Source organism: Colius striatus, chromosome 9 (assembly GCF_028858725.1).
Source record: "Colius striatus isolate bColStr4 chromosome 9, bColStr4.1.hap1, whole genome shotgun sequence".
Lineage (NCBI taxonomy): Eukaryota > Metazoa > Chordata > Aves > Coliiformes > Coliidae > Colius > Colius striatus.
The window spans coordinates 24,084,341-24,103,295 of NC_084767.1; the positions used below are offsets into that span (position 1 = coordinate 24,084,341).

The window sequence follows — 18,955 nt, forward strand, 5'->3', positions numbered from 1 at the left end:
CCAGTGCTGGGGGTCTCCTGGCAAAACAGACATCTGGGGCAGAAACTGCTGCAGGGCAGGCCAGGGGCTTGCTTCAGTTATTGCAGATTTCTGTTTTTTGCTTTTACTGATGGAGGATAAAGGAAATGTAGCAGACTATTGGCCTCAAATAATAGGTTTAGGGCCGTATGCTATACCACCTGAATAGGAAGGCGTTTCCTGATCCTGTTACATTGGCTTGGTTCCTGATTTCTGTAGAAGCCATACCAGGGGATGAAATGGGTATATGTTAAACATATTGCAGATTTACAGATGTGTCTCTATACTGGCTGTTGACCACCTATAAAGTGTGCTAGGCAGAATATATAGACTGGCTTCCCTTTCCCTTTTTATTTCATGTGTTTTGCTATGCAGGCATACCTGTCATACCCTCCAGCTAGCAGGACTGCTAGGTGGAATTTAACACCAGGCTATAGTGTATCATTGAATCTCCAATTACCAACTTTCACAGTAGCTTAAGCATAACTTTTTCTAATTAAAAGCCAAAAACCTTTGAGACGTGGTGTTATATTTCTGCTTCATGGAACATCCTACTATTTCTGTATCTATTTTCTTTGTATTTCATACACACATTGAATTCACCGTTCTGTGACTTAGGTAAAACCACAGTCTGTTTTACAAATGCAAAGCTTCTCCTCAGTTAAGCAGGATTTCTCCCGGGGCCAGAGTGCAAGTGAGGCATCCCTGATGCCTTAAAGCAAGCATGCCTAGCCTTTGCAGAGACAGTGGGATGTGGCTGGAGTCCCAGGGCTGTCAGTGAATCCAGTTGAAGTATTTCACCCAAATGTTAAATAGTGCCAGTGCTTCCAAATCAGCTAAAATACCATCGGCATGGCAATGCACGCTCTGCCAGCGTGAAAAAGCCCAGCTTTTCCGCATGGGACTGGCAGCTGAGCTTAGTTGCTGGGTGGAGTCTTCACAGGGCTTCCCAACCTATGCCGACCGACCAGGAAGCAGAGTGAGCACAGGGCTGAGTTGCTACGAGCAACCTGTTCTGCTTGTCTCTGCGAAGTGAGAAAATCCGGTGCCAGGAAGAGATGACTCTCTGTGTATTCTATTGTTGCTGCTGCAAAATTGCAGTGGTTAACGTGAGCTGTTGAAGTTTTGGAGACTCTCCCTGCCCTGATGGCTCTGCTAGGGTCAGCTGGGGAGGAGTGGAGGTAGTTTTAGTGAAATCGGGGAGGAGGGGGTGGAACCAAGAAATGTCACTAATTTTCCTGGAGCGAAGATTCATGCCTTGAGTTGTTGGGGTTTTGTCCCATTTAGTGCCATTTAAAAACCATTTTGCCTTCTAATCCATCTGAATTTTCCCTTAATGTGTTTTAGGCTCAGCCAACTCATCACAAGAGACCTTTTGAAATATAGAATGCTCTTTTTATTTTTTGTGGATGATGAGTTTGGGGTTTTTTGGTCCAGCCACTGCTCCCGATTGCTCTTCGGCAGTACTTTGACCTCATTAGGTACCCTCCCCCCTCCAGCCTTTTCTTTTCTTCGTTATTTTTATTGCTGAGTGTGTAGTGCTGTTTCTTAAAAGAGTAAACCAAACACCAGCATATCCAGCATTGATAACCTGTTTCAGTTCCACATAAACACACCCTACCGTTAATCAACAAGTTACGTGGTGTGTTTCTGTAAAGCAAACCCTGGTTGCTGTAATTATCTGTTTATAAGCATCTGTTCAAGTGCTTTTAAAGTTATTTTCCAGCATGGTGGGAGAAGCAGCTTGGATGCACAGCTGGAGAGCCAATGTACACTGAGCAGGGCAGGGTTTGGTTGTTGCTTGGGTTATCTTCCTCCCGCCTGGAGGAGGCCGTGAGCTCTGAAACCTTTCTCAGAATTGCTTTCTCCGATACGAAGTGCTTACCGGAAGCCTGTTACACGGGCCTGGTGGGGATTTCTGGTGTAATAACCGGCAGGGAGCGGCGGAAGCGTGCCAGTAACCGAAGAGGAGTGCTAAGCGCCCTGCCTCTGGCCGCTGGGCTCCCCGCTCGGAGTGGGTCGCGCAGCTTGCCTCGGGGCCGGTCCCGCCGCCGCCCCGCTCCGCTCCCGCTGCCGCGGCGGGCCGGGCCGTGCGGTGCCGTGCGGTGCCGTGCCGGGCGGCTTCCTCTAGCGCGGAGCGGCGGCGGCAGAGGGTCGGCGGCGGTTGGAAGCGGGGCCAGAACCATGGAGGCGGCAGCCGACTGCCTCAGCCCGGCCGCCCGGGAGCAGGTACGGCGGGGTGGCGGGGAGAAAACGCTTGCACCAACCAGAGCCGCTTCGTAAGGGATATTGTAGCCGCGCCGTGCTCACGGGCAGCCGTGGGAGAGGAGCAGCGGTGCTTTCGCCTCAGCAGGGACAGCTGTCCGCACACCTGGCGCTCCACGTGGTGGCCCAGCCCGCCGAGCCGGGTTCCGAGGCTACTTCGGACAGGCTGCTCCCGCGGAGCTGCTCCGCCGCCCACGCTGTCCCGGCTCAGACCTAGCGGTCGGGGCACCCGGAGTGCGGCTGTGGACTTTGTACCTCTTGGGATCCGGTCTCCTGGGCACAGTGTGTCATTCACAGCTGCTCTGTGGACGTGGGTGAGGTACTTAATACTGACTGATGCATAAAGCAGCTAATTCTTTAAAGTACAGGGAATTTTCAAAGGCTTTCTTTGAGACTAAAACGTAAGGTACTTAGTGCTCATTTTGGTACAGCAGCAGATATGCTAACTGAACCTGTTAGATGTTTTCTAATGGAAGTTTTAAAAGAGCCCCGTGTGACCATAAAATGTTAACGAGTCATCTGTTGACATCAGCTGTCACTCCCTGGTTCTTCACTGCATGTAGGAACTGGAGAGATGTTAGACAAACCCATAGTGGGCCTGTCTATCTAACCAGTGACTCCAGTACCTGGGAAGGGAATCCTTATGTCTACGTGGAGGCTAAAGTCCATGAACATACTGCCTTTTAATACTGATTTGCATTTAAGAGAAAGGTGAAGAGTTACACAGGATGTGGACTGGCTGAGCCCTACATGATTCATAGGCTCCTGATTAAGTGGTTCAGATGCAAAAAATGTCAGGTAAATATGCTGGTTTGACCTCTAAACATAGAAGCCATTTAAAGAGGCTCTTGTTTTGATGCTAAGAAGCACATGATGCACATGGTGAGTTCCTGGAGCTTGCTGGTTTAGGTCACTTGTTACTCAAGTGGAGATGGGAAACATTGCCATAAGTTAGCAGTTGTTTTATTGGAGAGATGAGTTGGTCAGCTGTGGTACAAGAATATTTCAAATCAGATGCTTGTCTAAACAGTTTTTAAATTCCATATAAGTACAACAAACTTTATCAAATTTCTTTTGTCTGATGAAGTGCATGACTTGCATAAATTGAGTGAACGGTTGTCTAACATTTTAGGGAAGCCTTTATATGCAGAATATTGGAATGGGACATGATCAGTCATGAAAAATTATACTTGCCTTTCCAAAAGCAACTGTCTGGCTACATCTTAAGCATATTGGCAAGGAGTTTAAGTCAGCCTGAGAATAGTTATTGCAGAAATACATAATAGTAGTTGCATATAGTGAGCAGGTATAATTTAGTTGGGCAGACTTGTGTTCTGAAGCTTTTCTGACAGTGAGGTCAGAGAGCTTTCTGAGTATGGTTTGGTGCTGGCAAACTAACACTTCAGTCCTCCACAAAAAAAAATATGATACTGACTTTGATTGCTAGTCTTAGAAGCAGATAATTTTGACTACGTTGGAATTAAGGGATGCTTTGTATAGATTGAAAACTCTTATGTATGTAGCTGTGTGGCAAGTCAACAGTCATTTTTCGCTGCTCAAAAAAGCAGCATAATTTCCTGACTTTGTTGGCTGTTTCTTGGGGCTTCCAGTCAAACAATGAACTCTTGGGCATTTTATAAGGGAAAAGCCCTGAGAATGCACACCTTCAGGATATATGTCATTAGCCCTGCCTAACAAAGTCACCTAAGTAATTCTCTCATCAAAATGAAATTGAGTGTGCAGCTTCCCCAGTGCTGTGCTCAGGGTCCGGAAGCTGTCACTTCCGTAACCACTGTGTGTTATTCGCTGTCCCCAGCAGCACTGACTGTGAGTGCAACCAGACCTTGCCTCCTCTTGCCAAGTGGTATTGAAAAAGGAGGGATGTGGAGGTAATTTCTTAGCAGTTGCAGATCTTGTATACCGACTTCTCACCACTGCCACATGATGCCAACAGCAGAAGATACTTCTAGCCCTTTCCTGCTGATATTAGATATCTGGTTTGGGTTTTTTTCAGATGCGGTTGTACTTTGGTAGTGGACCAGGGTACAACCTGCTTAGTTTTGCCCTATTTAGAGCTAAACATACTGAACTCCTTAAGGCTGGGTAGAGGTCTGCTGCTGCACAGGACAGGATTTTTATTTTAAAACTAACTCTTAATCAGGGTTGTAAGGAGCTGAGCAAGTGGACCAACAAAAGCCATAGGCATTTTGCAATGCAACAGTAATACTTGTTTCAGGGTCTTGTTGCCTATAAATCATTCTGAACAACTGCAATAAAAAGACAAAAATGCAGGATGTATAATTGTAGTATTTGAGTGCATTACGTAAGTCAAGGTGATGAATTTTCAGCTTGTGTGCATTTCCATGTTCATCTTGGCACCGTAGTTGCTATCTCCTCTTGTTTTGCATACAGGGACAAAAGCCCCTTAGGAGGTTGGTTTTTTGTATGATGTGCACAGTACAGCTGAAGCTGCCAGCTCTCCTTCTCAGATGAGCAATACTTCTTAAAAGGGAAGTTACAAAAGCTTCATGAGTGCAATTAGTCTTCATATTTTTATTCTGGTTTTGCCAGTGATCTGTCACTTTTGAGTGAGACCTTTATTGCTCACTGAGTCACTAGCAAATTTTAAATGATTTTAAGATTACTTCCTTCAGTCTTTGCAGTATTTTCTTTTTAATCTTGAATCCATGGAGTAGTTATTTATGCTGTCAACCTTGAGACTTTAGTTTTAACCTTTTTAGTCTGAATTTCATAAGTCTATGTGAATTTATTGGTGATTTCAGAGTTGTCAGCTGTCTCTTGCATGCTACAGTGTCTGTCTCTGCTGCTGCCCTTAGAGGTGACTTGTGTCTTGATTCTGGCAAGTGTTTTGGCTGGATGAAGGTCAAAGTCACCTAGGCAAAGCCTGGTTTGGTTTTGTCAGCAGAGCGAGAGAAACGTGGAGTTCAAGTTGCTATTTGCAGGGTGTGCAAGAAATCAAACTATTTATAGCACAGAACTAGTAGTGCAGAAACACAGTCCAAGACTTTTAAAGGGTGTGATTTGACAAACCTGGGCAAATTTAGTCACGCCCCAGCTTTTGAGGAAGAGATCCATAATAAATCTCACACTCCCATGTGTTAGTCTAAAAGTCTGTAATGCCAGCAGAGATTGTGTTATGAATGGTTGTGCCTATTGAGGGTAGCTACTCATCTCAGTAGCTGAGCTACGATTCTGTCCAGGAAAATTTCTATGTTACAGTTCCTGTTTGTCTGCTAGACTTGCTGCAGAATTTGCTGGGCATTAGAGTTACTACCAGACTTCTAATTTGACTTTGATAAAATTGTCCAGAGTAAGTATTAGGTGTGGAATCATCCCTGCCCTGATTCATTTCTTTCCTCTGAGCTCATGAGTGATGCCACATTTGTTACCCATGAATGGGGAAAAAAACCAAAATTATTCTGATCAAGTAATTCTGTCAGCTGAAGTGTGGGAGAAATGGGAGTATGAAGGGCATAGTTTCACCATTTAATAAGTGGCCTGATTATAGCATAATACAGCTCTGTTGAGTTGATGAACACCCTCCAATGGCTAGTGCACAGCCTCAGAGAAGTAGAGTTTGGGAACAGTGACATGAGATATTGGAATTGTGCAACTAGGGTGGTTTTACTCTTTTTCAAATGAGGCGTTTCCTAGGGACCTGTGAGTATTCGCAAGCTCTGACTTACAGCAGAAGGTTATCTAGTGGTCCTGTTTTCTGAAAGTGGCAAAGGGAGTTAGATAATGAGTAAGAGCATATTAAGTCTTTAACCAACTTTATGTGAGGAAACAAACTGAATTTTATTTGATACAACTGTTTGGTTCACACTTAATCATTATCTCAAAGCTATTGGTGTTGCTGATACCATCAGAGACTGTTGCTTATTGTATTGAGCATATCATTGCACTTAGAATATTTTTGTCTTTGTGTATTTCTTGTCACCTGTGTCTTATTTTGCTGTGGGTTCAAAATCCCTTTAGGGAAGATGGCTTGTTTCTTACAAATCGCCTTTGTCCAGCACAAATGAGGTGTTGTTTTTGTCAGGAACCACAACTATAACTGTGTAAACTGTGTAATCATCTAAATAGTACCCAGACACCTTTGAGGACAGTGTTTAAAAATGTATCAGCTAGTTTACTTCCACAATTTGATGCAGAATAACAGACCTTTATGGTAGGAACATAGCCTTCTGACAGACAAGCTGATGTTAGTAAGAAGCCAAGGGCCAGGCTGTTACGCATTATTCTGCATGGCAGAAATCGTGGGTTTTAAATGAAATCGTGGGTTTTAAATGGAAAGAGAGCAGTTTCTGATGTGGTTCAGGGGCATGATGTAAGGATGGTCAGACATTGAAGCAGGAGCTTAGACAGGCCGTGGAGTCACCAGTCTTGGTTTTCAACTGGACAAAGCCCTGAGCAACGTTTGATTTGATGCTGACTCTGCTTTGGGCAGGAGGGTAGACTGGACACCACCCGAGACCGTTTCCAGCCCAAATCATTCTCTAATTCTTTGTTTCGATGTGATAAAAATTAGTTGCTTTAAAATACTGATGTTCTGGATGGAATAACAGCGTGTCAACTTCTTGCAAAGGTACCAGCAGGGTATGTGCTAATCGCAGAATTTGATGCCTTAAACAAGAATGTCAAAAGTTACTTATAAGAAACCAGAATATGTTGTTTCTCTTCTTTGTATTGAAAACCACTTATTGCTGAAGGGACATGTGATCATAGAAAGAAAAAGTTCATAAATAAAAAATATGCTTCTTCCAAGATGTTAGCCACTGTTAGTCAAAGACCCCACAGGAGAATGTGGTTTTACTCTTGCATGTTTTGAAGGTTTGAAAATTGGCTTTGCCTGAAGAGATAGAGGACTGTCAAGCTGAAATAGAATAAATTGAACTTGAAACTGGAATGTGTCCTAATAAACAACAGTTTATATGTGTGATACTGCACAAAGTAAAATTAATGTAACTTGCTGCAGTTGATATTGGTATCTAAGGAAGCGATGAGCCTTGTTCTCTGTGAGACCTGAGAATAACTTGCTAATCTTTTTTTTTTTTTTTTCCTCCCTTACATTTTTCAAGTGGCTTAATTTCACTGTATGTTGTTCTTACTTCTGGAGAATATATCATTCTGGAACACAGCTAGCAAGCATGTAAATCTTTTGACCCGAATCGTATAAGGACAACAGAAGGGAAATAAGATACATGTGTGTGAAGTACAAGGTCTGAATTTTACATACAGACAGCTGTTTTTTCTAATGTGAAAGCTCAGCTGATTAATGAAATTGGTAAGGATGACATCTGCAATATTGTTAATACCAAAGTAAACTTGTTTCTGTCATTCTCTGGCTACAGATACACAGTTATCTACTCTTTAGTGTGTTTTGCTTATGGAGCAATTGGGACCCTTTGTTTTCCTTAAAGAAAAATACAGTTAATTGTTTGCACTGATGTTATTCTTTGCCTAAATCAAGTGCAATTTACAAACATATGTATGGACTCAAGCTTTTTACTTTTGTACTGTTTCTTAAGATTACTTGCAGTTTACATCTCGGGATGAGGGAAAATCTCTCTAAAATGTAAGGAGTAAAAGATATAGTATCTGTTCCACTCTCACTGAAAAATTGTTAATGAACTGGAGTCCTCAGAGCAAGATTCCTCTTCGTTGGAATATGTGCATCTTACCTTTGAATGGCTACTGACAAAAGACGGTGGTTGTTACCTGGTATCATATTAATTGCCTGGCAGCCTCTTGTGATGAATAGCCTGGACCGGTCTGTATCTCTGACCCTGGCTTGTATTTACAGAAGTACCAATTGTGAGATACTCAGCATAGTGCTTTCTTGAGGTGTTGAAATTTTTTTACAGATAAAAAGAAATGGGTCACGTCAAGTGAGTATCGTACTGTGATTTCTTGCCTTTAGTATACATCTTGTAGCATGTTGATATATTGGATGTCATAAACCATTTCAAACATTTCAAGTAGTATCATAATGCTACCTGGCAGGGATTCTGCCTAGTATTTGCACAGGAGCAGCAGGACTGTGGAGTGGTTTCTTTGAGATACTGCTTCAGGTTGGCAAGTACCCTTGAAGCCATGGTCCCTTGAAAACACTTCTGCTAACATGCCTACACCCTGGAGCCTGCCATCATTTGGCTCCACAAGTAACAGCACCCTGCAGTGATGAGATGGGACAGGTTTTGGGCTCAAGCATGGAAGTCTGCTCTAGGTATGAGACTGTGGGTGTGTTTTGCAGTTTCTGTCCAAGGCAGAGACAGCTACCTCGAAAATGAAGCAGTGAACTAAAGAGAGCAATGCTCTGCACAGAACCAACTCTTTAATTCCTGCCATGGGCATTTTTAGCCCTATGTGAAGGTTTTTCTGTTATTAGAAGTAACTTTTCAAGCTAAAGTTGTCTGTATTTCAAGAATTAAAAACTTGGTTCATGGAAATAGATCATATTTGTACCACAGAGAGCTGCAATAGTTGTCAAAAGGCATCTGCCTGCCTGCCACCCTGTTGGAATCTAGGGGCAGCACAGGAAAACAGGGCAGAATGTTGATAACCAGGCAACAGCAGTATGTGGGAATTGGGCGTATTTGTGGTGATGTTTTGTAGAAGATGGGTGATGTGAACTTAAATTTTGGCCTAGTGACAGTGTATTTTGGATTTTATTATTGGTGAGGTTTTAAGATATACAGCTCTGCAAGACTCCTAGTCCTCCTATACACCAGCTTGTGCTTGGTTGTCATTAGGCCTGTTCTGTTAGCTAAAAGTTTCAGCCAAATTCCTCATTTTTTGGCTTTTTTTCCATGTTTTTGTTTTGTGTTATGAAGATTGTGGCCTTTTCCCATATGACTGAATGATGACTATACTTACAGAAGTGGAAAAAAAATTACACCTTTCCTTTTTTCTGTTTTTCCTTATGTTTAGAAGTGCCAAGTGAAAGCACTGGTGTGACCAGTGACTGGCTTGACCTTGACATTGTTGTGATTTTTCCTGTTAAATTTGGTGCTGTACTTAGAGTAGAGGTTTCAGGCACAGATCGAGTTGGGTGTAACACCAGGGTGACTGACTTGAGTGATGCCTTTCACTCTTTGCTGAGCTGTTCCGAATTACACCCAGTGAACTACTTGCAGTTGTGCTGTACCAAGGCTGAGCAGATTTTACGTTTTTCTCTATAAGACTCAACAACTTTGTCTAGGAGTAAAGTTATAACATTTTAAGTGTTACTGTATAGCATGTTCCAGCTCTTCCAGCTGGGCTGAAATGAGGAAGTACTGTAGATCTCCTGAGAGGCCCATTCCTGGCAGATTTCCACTCAAGAGGGGTTGGACGTGAATGCAAATATCAGGAGACTTTGAGTTACTGCATTTTCTCATGTTCTCTACTCCTCAGCCTCCATCATTTCAGCCTTAGTTGTGCATAGTCATGCTGAACAGCCGTGTTTACCTAACTGCGTGCCCATGTATTATGTGCACAGTGTCAGCACATGATGTGTTCCCTAGTCGTCAAATTAATTCATCAATAAAAAATAGGCTTCACCATGGGAGAAAAAAGGAAGAACAAACCCCACCTTTCATAAATAAATTTTGCTGTTCCCTCTCTATCCCCACAAACAGTAATTAAAGAAAGGCAGAGCACTTTTAAACACAATTGCTAACTGAGGGTAGTGCCTACACGGGGGTGTATTACCCGCCTGTGAAGCATAACAACTTATGGAAGGCAGGGCCATTACTTGTAATAGGGAATTAACTCCTACATATGTGTTTACAGTCTTGCCAAGTCAAGTCTCTTTATTTCATGCCCTGCTTAACAAGTGTGTTTCACGTATTGTCCAGCTTTTATTCCATTGCTGTGTTCCTGTTTGTAGGCTGAAGCAAGACTCGCAGCAAAGCGAGCAGCGAGGGCAGAGGCACGGGAAATCCGAATGAAGGAACTGGAGAGGCAACAGAAAGAGGTATGAGCAAGATTTTGGGGGTTTTTTGGTCATTCTCTTTCCTTAATATAATCTGAAATCTTGGAACAATGGACTAATCTATATTTTGTTGAAGCATTAATAATCTGTGGAGCTTATGTTGATCATAGAACAGAAAATAGAGTAGCCTAGCAAAAAATATAGATTGTGGCAAGAATTTTATCTTTGTGAAGCCAGTATAATTATTCACAGTAAAGACTGGTGGTTAGTTAGTAATCATTGTTTAATGTTAAATTTCGAAGTATGCAGCTTGTTTGTGTGTATATTGGGTATGAGTGGATTCTTATTACCTCGTTAGAAATCTGATGAATATAGAAGATTCTAAGTTATTTTGCTTTGTTGCTTTGAAGCTGGCATTGTGATCTCCCTCATTTTGTAAAAATGATGGTCTGCTGTTGGCAGAAATAGTGATAGAAAACTGAACTTGGCAAAATGTTACCTTTTTCAGAGTGTTTGAATTAAATGCTTGGTATGGTCTTGCTCAAAATCTTGAAGAGCAAAGTTACTGTGCCTCTGCACATCAGCTTGTGGGAGATTGTGGACTTCTAGGGTAGGAATCATCTTAAAGACGAAAAAGGCTTGTTCTGCTCCCGCTGTGTTTGACAAGTAAGAGCTGTACTAAACGTCACTCTGCTCCAAGAAACTGTGAGCAGTGTTTGTTTTGAAGCTCTAGAAGCTAAACTAGTGCTAATGAGATTGAGGCTGAAGGCATGGGTTGGCTCAGGTGGACTGAACCAGGAGCGATTAAAACTTGTGTTTGTTCATGTACATTTGGTGAAACAGCAGAGTAGATGTAACAGGGCCAACAGCAATCATAATTTGTTTTTTCAAATAGATTTTGAAGGAAAGGGAAGGGAATAAGTCAGGAGTTTTGAACAGGATATGGAAATACATAGTAAGAATAAATGTACATCTTTAGAGTGCAGAGAAAGGATTCAAGTTAGCTTCCCCTGTTTAAGGGAATTGGGATGTGATAACAGAGCAGTGTCAGTGCAGACTGTAGTAATGAGCCTGCAAAAGCAACGCTTGGGCAGTTTGCCCATGCCCAGCTTTGTGCTGGAGCGTCTCCTCTAGTTGAGGCACGTCTGAATGTGTCCTGGCACCCTGTAGCCACAGCAGGCTTAGATGTACCTAAAAACACACCAGGATTAAGAGCTGCAAAGGAATGTTGCTGCAAGCCCAGTACTTGTGGAAGAAAGGAGCTTTTTTCTGCTACAGTTGCTGCTTTTTGAGGGATGTTCCTTGCAACCTGGACCAGAGTCAGAAGTCCTTAACTGCAGATAAGTGTTGGTACTGCCAAACTGCCTGGTGTATCTACAGCCTGAATGATGGGACTTGCTGAGCAGCCTTTGAAAGATCTGTGGTAAACAACCAACACTAGGTGTTTTGTTTGGGCAGTAAATACTGGTGTTGTAGCAGCTGACAGTGATGGTACCATCTAATTTGCAGATAAGTTTGAGTTGATGACCCCTTTGAAGATTAAAAGGTGACGCTGCAAAGGATGTTCTAGTAAATTGAAATTTTAATATGAAAACTAAAGCTTGTGTGCATACTTCTGAAGTTAATAACTGAAGAGATAGTGATCTGAAAATCTGTGAAAACTTTATATAGATAGAAACTGAATCGTACAAAATGTCACTCTGAAATACCAAATTCAGTGAAAACTAAGCCAGATATCCACTACAATCTGTTTTGTACTTTACTGGCATAAATAACATAATGCAATTACACATTTATTTAATACTTGGCGAGCTTGGATATTCTGTAACTTTGTCAAATGCCTTAATTTCAGCCCCCAGGTGCAAGGTAGAGCTAGTCAGGATGTTGGCAGGAAGTTTTTCATTGCCAGAAGTATCTTGGCAGGTATAAATATGGAAAATCCCAAGCAATAATCAACACGATATTTGGAACCTACCCCTTCCTTGGAGGACATAATGTGATAGTGTGTGTATGGCATGTTGTCAGCTGTCTTCATTTTCCTTCACAAACTTTTCAGATAAATAGTGCATTCACACTCCTGCCATATTGACTAACCTGAACTTAAAGCTTTACTGCTTCAGAAGGCTTTTCTGAAAGCTGTACTTCAGAAGCTAGTTATGGAGGTTGAAAAGCAATAAATAAATTTGTTGCATGCGTATGAAATAGTTCATGCTTAAGGCAGTGTACATGCCCTGACAGGCTTCTTGTGGAGCATAAATTACATGAGAACGTATTTACACTGTTGATCTGGGTTAGAAGCTTCCAGATGCTACAATTACGAGCTATAACCATGGTGGTATAGCTTTCAATGTCAGTGAAGTACAGTGTTTTAATAATTTGGATTTGGACTGGAAATTGGCTCCTCACCTGCCCACCATCTAGTATTAATGAAATTTGTTAATCTTGTGCTTCGTTTTCCTCATTCTAAAATGAGTGACATTTGCAGCCTGATTCTAGGTAAGTGATTTAGCTAACGTTCTGCTTGTCTCTGCAAAATAAATATCAATGCAAAAGCACCAAGTATCTGAGATTTTTGTACTCAGAGGAAAGATTCTATAGGTAGAATGAGCAGCAACGTCATTAGAAAGCTATTGAAGTGCTCTATGCTGGTTCTGTTGGCAAGCCATACATGAAGAGTGCCCAAAGGTTAGTCACAACTGTGTAGTAAAGCTCTTAGGTAAATGGTAAAGACTGCACGGTCTCATACCAGCCTCTTCTTTTGTCAGAAATTATTTCACATCAAACATAACTGACAGCAGAAATTGCTGCATATTCTATATTTTGGAAATTTAAGATTGTATTCATCATCAGCCACACTACTGATAAGCTCCTTTCCTTTCAATAGGAGCGTGCAATCAGAAGCTAGTGGCAGACAGCTTGGCTGTAGATGATGGTGACACACTTTCTGTGGGTGTGAGTTCAGCCCTTGCTCAGGTTTCCATACCTCTTAGCAGCACTCGCTGCTGTTCATCTTGTGGTTCGCATGCTCAGACGGATAGCTTTAGTAAACCTAGTTTGAAATACAATGTGACTCTTCAGAATTGCTCTGGAGACTTAATGTGAGATACTGCTGTAGTAGAACAGGAGTAGCAAAAATTATCTAGCAGACATAGATGGCTTTTGGCAGAAAACATTCTGAATTGCAGTGAGACATGTGGGAAGGTTCCTGTGGAAGGTGGCTGCCATTTGCTGTGGTACGGCAGAATTGCATGTGTGTTCCAGAGATGATATTGTCTCATCACTTGACATCATCTTATGCCAGGCAGCAGAAAGAAGAATAAGTGTGCCAGTGTTCTGAGGTTGGGTTCTTGTGTTTTTGGTTTGGTTTTTTTTCCCTCCCAGGGAGAAGGTGGTAAGGAGGAGAGCATGAGTTTAACAGGAAAGTATAAACTAGGTAAATGAAAAGTTTTCTGAAGCTGAACAAAGAAAATGAGCACAAGAATCATTATCTGATGTGTAGTCATTTATGAAAATAAGAGTAGTGATCACTCTTGAATCACATACATGTGTATATATTTAGTAAATAACGGACTTCTGCTTGTGAGGCCCCGAGAAAGGCACAGATCTAATCATCAACTGCTGGAATGTTTCTGACTTCTTATTTTATGCTGCTTTGTTCTTGTTACCCACCAAAGTTGTAAGTAATTAATCTGAAGATCATGGTAGGTTTTCTGGTCTGCTTCTATGCACAATAAATCAGTACAGTACTCTCATGTGAGGCAGTGCCAATGCATGTTCTAAGCTGAAAGGGTGATAGAAATAGATGGTACTTGCTCCCCTGCCTGCTTCTGTACCATGGGTACCCAACCAGCTGATGGCAGTCAGAGCAGTCATGGCTCTTATGCTTTTTACCATACTGTACTGCTTGGTCTTTAAGCGTTTATTGGCGAGTCCACACCTTGAGTATTGTGTTGAGTTTTGGACCTCTCACTACAAGAGGGATACTGAGGTGCTGGACCACTGGGGCACTGGAGCTGGTGAAGGGGCTGGAGCACAAGTTTTATGAGGAGTGGCTCAGGGAACTGAGGGTGTTTAGTCTGGAAGAAAGGAAGCTGAGGGGAAACATGATCTTAGAATCATAGAATGGTAGGGTTAGAAGGGACCTTTAGTGATCATCTAGTCTAACCCCCCTGCAGAAGCAGGTTCACCTAGATCAGGTTGTGTAGGAACATGTCCAGGGGGCTCTTGAAGACCTCCAAGGAAGGAGACTCCACACCCTCCCTTGGCAGCCTGTGCCAGGACTCCCTCACCTGAACAGTAAAATATTTTTTTCTTATATTTAAGTGGAACTTTTTGTGTTCCAGCTTCATCCCATTACCCCTTGTCCTGTTGCTAGCTACTATAGAAAAAAAGGATGCCCCAACCTCCTGGCACCCACCATTTAGATATTTGTAAATATTAATAAGATCCCCCCTTGGTCTCCTCTTTTCTAGACTAAACAGCCCCAGTTCCCACAGCCTTTCCTCATACAAAAGATGTTCCAGTCCCCTGATCACTCTATAACTAGCTGAAAGGAGGTTGTAGCAAGGCTGGAGTTGATCTTTTCTCCCAAGTAATGGATGGTAGGACAAGACGAAATGGCCTCAAGTTGTGCCAGGGGAGGTTTAGATTGGAGATTAGGAAGAACTTTTTCCCTGAGAGAGTTGTTAGACACTGGCACAGGCTGCCCAGGATGGTGGCGGAGTCCCCATCACTAGAGATATTTAAAAGCCATGTAGATGAGGTCTTGAGGGGTATGGTTTAGTGGTGGGCTTAGCACTGTAAGGTTAGGAGTTTGACTTGATGATCTTAAAAGTCTTTTCCAACTGAAATGATTATGTGATATCACAGTTGCAAAGTCTTAAGGCTGATCCATTTTGACTTATGCTGTAGAGTTGTGTTTGGTGCTGAACCAAATGCTTATGTACACACAGATATTTATTTTTAATTCATGTAGAAATGAAAGTCAGAAGTTGACAACTCAGTTTTTCTGGGTATCAAATTGTTAATTCTCATGGAGCTACTAGATAAAATTGAGAGAATAATTTTTTTCTCTGTATTTTTTTTGTTCTTAGAAGATTAGCATAAGTTATATCAAAGCCTTTTTTTTAAAAAAAAACAACACTAATGTTTCAAGATGCATAAAAGCTGCAGCATTAGGGCTATTTGTAGAGATCGTTTTATGTGGGAGTACCTTCTGTGTGTTCTTCTGGCAAGACTTTAAATATCTCTTTGAGGACTGACACTTGGAGACCAGAGTTTAAGCTGACATTAGTGCCTAAAGTGAAAAGAGAATTTTTTCCTCCCACTCCTTAATCTGTAGGATAAGACTTTCCTTGCCAGTTCACATAGCAGATGAGCCTGTACTTCTAGTTCAAAGCAAGTGCACTGTGCTTGTCTCCTAGCTTTGTTTTCAGCTCTCATTTCGATGGCCCAGTGCCAAATTTGCCTTTTCTATTTTGTAAATTCAGTATTTACAAGCATACTCATTTGCATATACTTTTCCTCCTTTGGATTAACATTTATTTGCAATAAAATGTTATGAGTACTTTCTGTTGTGGGTTTCTCTTTTTTTTCCTATGATAGTTCCTTGAGCATGTGGTAAATCTAGTAAACATGCTAAAGCCAAGTTGAAGTGGGCAGAAGACTTGCAAACTCTGTTATCTTTTGAGTGTGACTTAGGTCCCTTCTGTCCTTGCTAGGATTTGGTGCTTGCTAGTCTGATCTGAGTCATCAAGTCCTGTGGACGGGGAATTTGGGATTGTTTCAAGTCATTTAGAATCTCAGGCAGTGCAGAAAAAATAGAGAAAGTGGAATTGAATGAAAGGCTTGAATGAAAGGGAGGAGACTGTGAAGCTTGGTGCTTACATATGCAGGGGAAAAAGGAGGTTTGTGATGGTGAATCTATCTTTCTTATACAGCCAATGTGAAGATGTATAGGAGAATTTGGAGAGGGACAGTATTGCAGCTGTTTTCAGCAGACTGGATTTTTGCCTTCTGCTGCCGTATAGCCATGCTAGCCTGGCTTGTTCTGTCCCCATCTGAAGTTATTTCAATGAAAAACTTTATTTTTGGGGGAAACCTCATGTGAAGAGGAAACCAGGAAAGCAATCTGCCACTAATACTATGGATAAAACTTGGGTTTTGTCATACCATAATACAGGAAAGTGCTACTGAAGGCATTTGATTGCTTAGAGGTATATTGATTCTATTAAGCTCTTTGTGAGGACATATCTGCAATAGAGATTATTGTTTAAAAGTGTTTATTTTCTCATGTTTCATACTAACTGCGCTGAGAGATCACGCACTTTGGAGTAAAGCTGTTACAATGCCTTTTAGCTAGTGGATAACAAAAAAAAATCCAGAGTTTATAAACTGGGTGGTTATGACGACACACTTAGCTTTGTCCCTGTGCCCCTCTCCACCATCCTCCACAGTGTTTGGCCTTGAAAAAGGGCCTCATTGTTATCCTGTCCGTTGGCAATCTGGGTCCTGGACACAAGACTTCGTGTGTCTCTTGTGTCATACTCAATGGGAATACCTGCTATGCCAAGCCTGAAACATTGAGGTTTGAAAAGTATGATGTTTATTGTTTTGTTTCAAAGCATGGATGAAACAACAGCATTGAAAAGTTAAAGCTTCAAGGTTAAACCACTATGTGGTAGTCGTCACATCTAAAAACATGTTCTTTGGTTTCTGTGTGGAAGGAATGTGCAATGGAGAGGCAAAAGTTGGCAGTTGGTATACAACCTTGGAAGCTGTGGGGAGTGTTCAGTTCATTTTCTTCTTCAGGGTTTTGTTAGTAAAAGGTAAGCAAGGTGATTAGTTGTGTGGGAATGCTAGTTATAAGTGTGGGTCCTAATTATCCTCCCTGCACTTGTAGGAACAGGAATTAATGTTTCTGAAGTATTAAGCTGAGTTCTGTGCTTCACGATCATGAAAGGGTACCTAATCAAGAGAGCAGGGATTGAAAGAAGCACATTCTGCTTCCCAGTACTGGGACCTGTGTTAACCTGAGGTGGCCCAGAAGGGCAGTGGGTAGCAGGGTAGCATGGATATTCCAAAATGCAGGAGAGTTGCTACTCTGCGTCTGTCAACCAGCTGAAGGATTAGACTCAAGAGTAGCATTTCCTCTGGGTTGTACTGATAGAGCAGGGTGCTGGTGTTGGTTGGTTACTCAGCATCAGTGCTCATCTAGGAAGATCTGCTATAAGGCAGCCACAGGCTTTCTGACCAGAGCTGTGCTACATTTTCTACAGATACAAAGCAAATGTTCAGCAGAGAAGCAGGGAGAATGAGTCCACAATTTCCTCTTGGATTTGTGTAGCCAGTGCTAGGAAGGATACAAGAAAAAAAGGTGTGTTCTGTTTTCACGTGGATTTGAAAGGTGATCAGTCAAGGACAATTCACCACTTAAGCAAAATTCATATGGATTATAGTGGCTGTAATGCTTTTTGTATTAAAATGGTTCTAGGCTACAGAACAACTTTGTAGAGTCAGCAGTGCAGCATGGTGTGAGTCTCCATGGAAACATTAAAAATTGAAAAAACAACTTGCAGAGATTCTCTAATAGATCCTCTAATGCTGACCATGTACTTGCAAGAAATTTTTGGAGCCTTTTAACAAGCTGATACTGTGCTGTACACAGATGAAAGATGTATAGCATTGATTCTTCTGTCTCTATGCTTTATCAGTTAAGGACAAAATTTGTCCTTAAAAGGAGAACAGATTTTCTGTAGTTAATGCTGTTTACTTTTATTGTGATGGAAGATGCACAACTGTTGTCCCAAGTGAATATTTATTTGAAGGAGGAAGGTTGGACAAGCAAGAGATCTGAGCTCACAGCTGGATTAGGCTCTGGTGTGGTGCAAAGTCTGGGGAGCAAATGTTGTCTCCGGGAGCCTAGTGGGTGTGAAGACGGTGCTGTGTGTTAGCTATTCACGTGGAGGAGTCCTAGAATGTAAATGTTGCTTTCATCTGCTTCACTCTACAGGACTTCAATGTGTGTGGTTTTGTATTCGTGTTTTGCTATATATTCTATAAAAAATATTTTTTTCTCCCCTTTAGAATGTGCTATGGAACATTACATTGCTATTTATTTATTCATGCTGCCTTTTGTTTCCTTGTTTCTTTCCTTTCCATTTTTCCCTAGATCTATCAAGTTCAGAAGGTAGGGCTTACTCTCTTTCATTCCTGTTTGCATGTATTCCCACATTATAAGTCTTGCTAGCATTTCAGAAAAAAACATCTGAAGAATGGAAGATGCACAGCAGTCTTTGTATTTCCCTGCAATTCCCCCCTTCCCTCCCATAGCCTTGTGAGGTGTATAATAAAGGGTAGTGGAGGAAGATGACCCATTTAAAATGAGTCTGGTCAAGTACTTAATATCATTTTTTCTATAGAGTGTTTGGCAAAGAAGAAGCAATAAGCTAAAGAGTAATTTGGCAAACTAGCCACTGTAGGATGATACGATGGCCTTTGTATTCCCAAGAACATTAATGACATTCGTGTGTGGAAGTCCAAAGGTATCACTGAAAATGATTAAGTCTGAGCAAGCTTTTAACAGGTACCAGCAGGAAGAAGGACCTTTTTGTTTGCAGGAAGTCACTGAGTTAATCAGGGATGTTGTGTTTGAATTTATAATATTTTTGGTAAATAAACTGTATGGCCTTTCTTCCAATGAGATCTAAGCATTAGAAATGCTTTTATGTTGTT

General features: G+C 41.7%; 1 protein-coding gene across 7 annotated transcripts in view; it reads left to right on the forward strand.

Moving 5' to 3' along the window:
- LRRFIP1 (LRR binding FLII interacting protein 1) overlaps positions 1-18,955 on the forward strand; it is a 117,824-nt gene that overhangs the window by 41,748 nt on the left and 57,121 nt on the right. For 3 of the 7 annotated variants that reach the window (XM_062002254.1, XM_062002249.1, XM_062002251.1), the window contains exons 1-2: positions 1,927-2,247; positions 10,178-10,264. In XM_062002254.1, coding sequence (XP_061858238.1) covers positions 2,203-2,247; positions 10,178-10,264 — 132 coding nt within the window. In that variant the 5' untranslated portion in view covers positions 1,927-2,202. Of the gene's footprint in view, positions 1-1,926; positions 2,248-8,514; positions 8,534-10,177; positions 10,265-18,955 lie in introns of those variants that run through there. The other 4 variants (XM_062002253.1, XM_062002248.1, XM_062002250.1 and 1 more) reach the window with 2 other exon arrangements.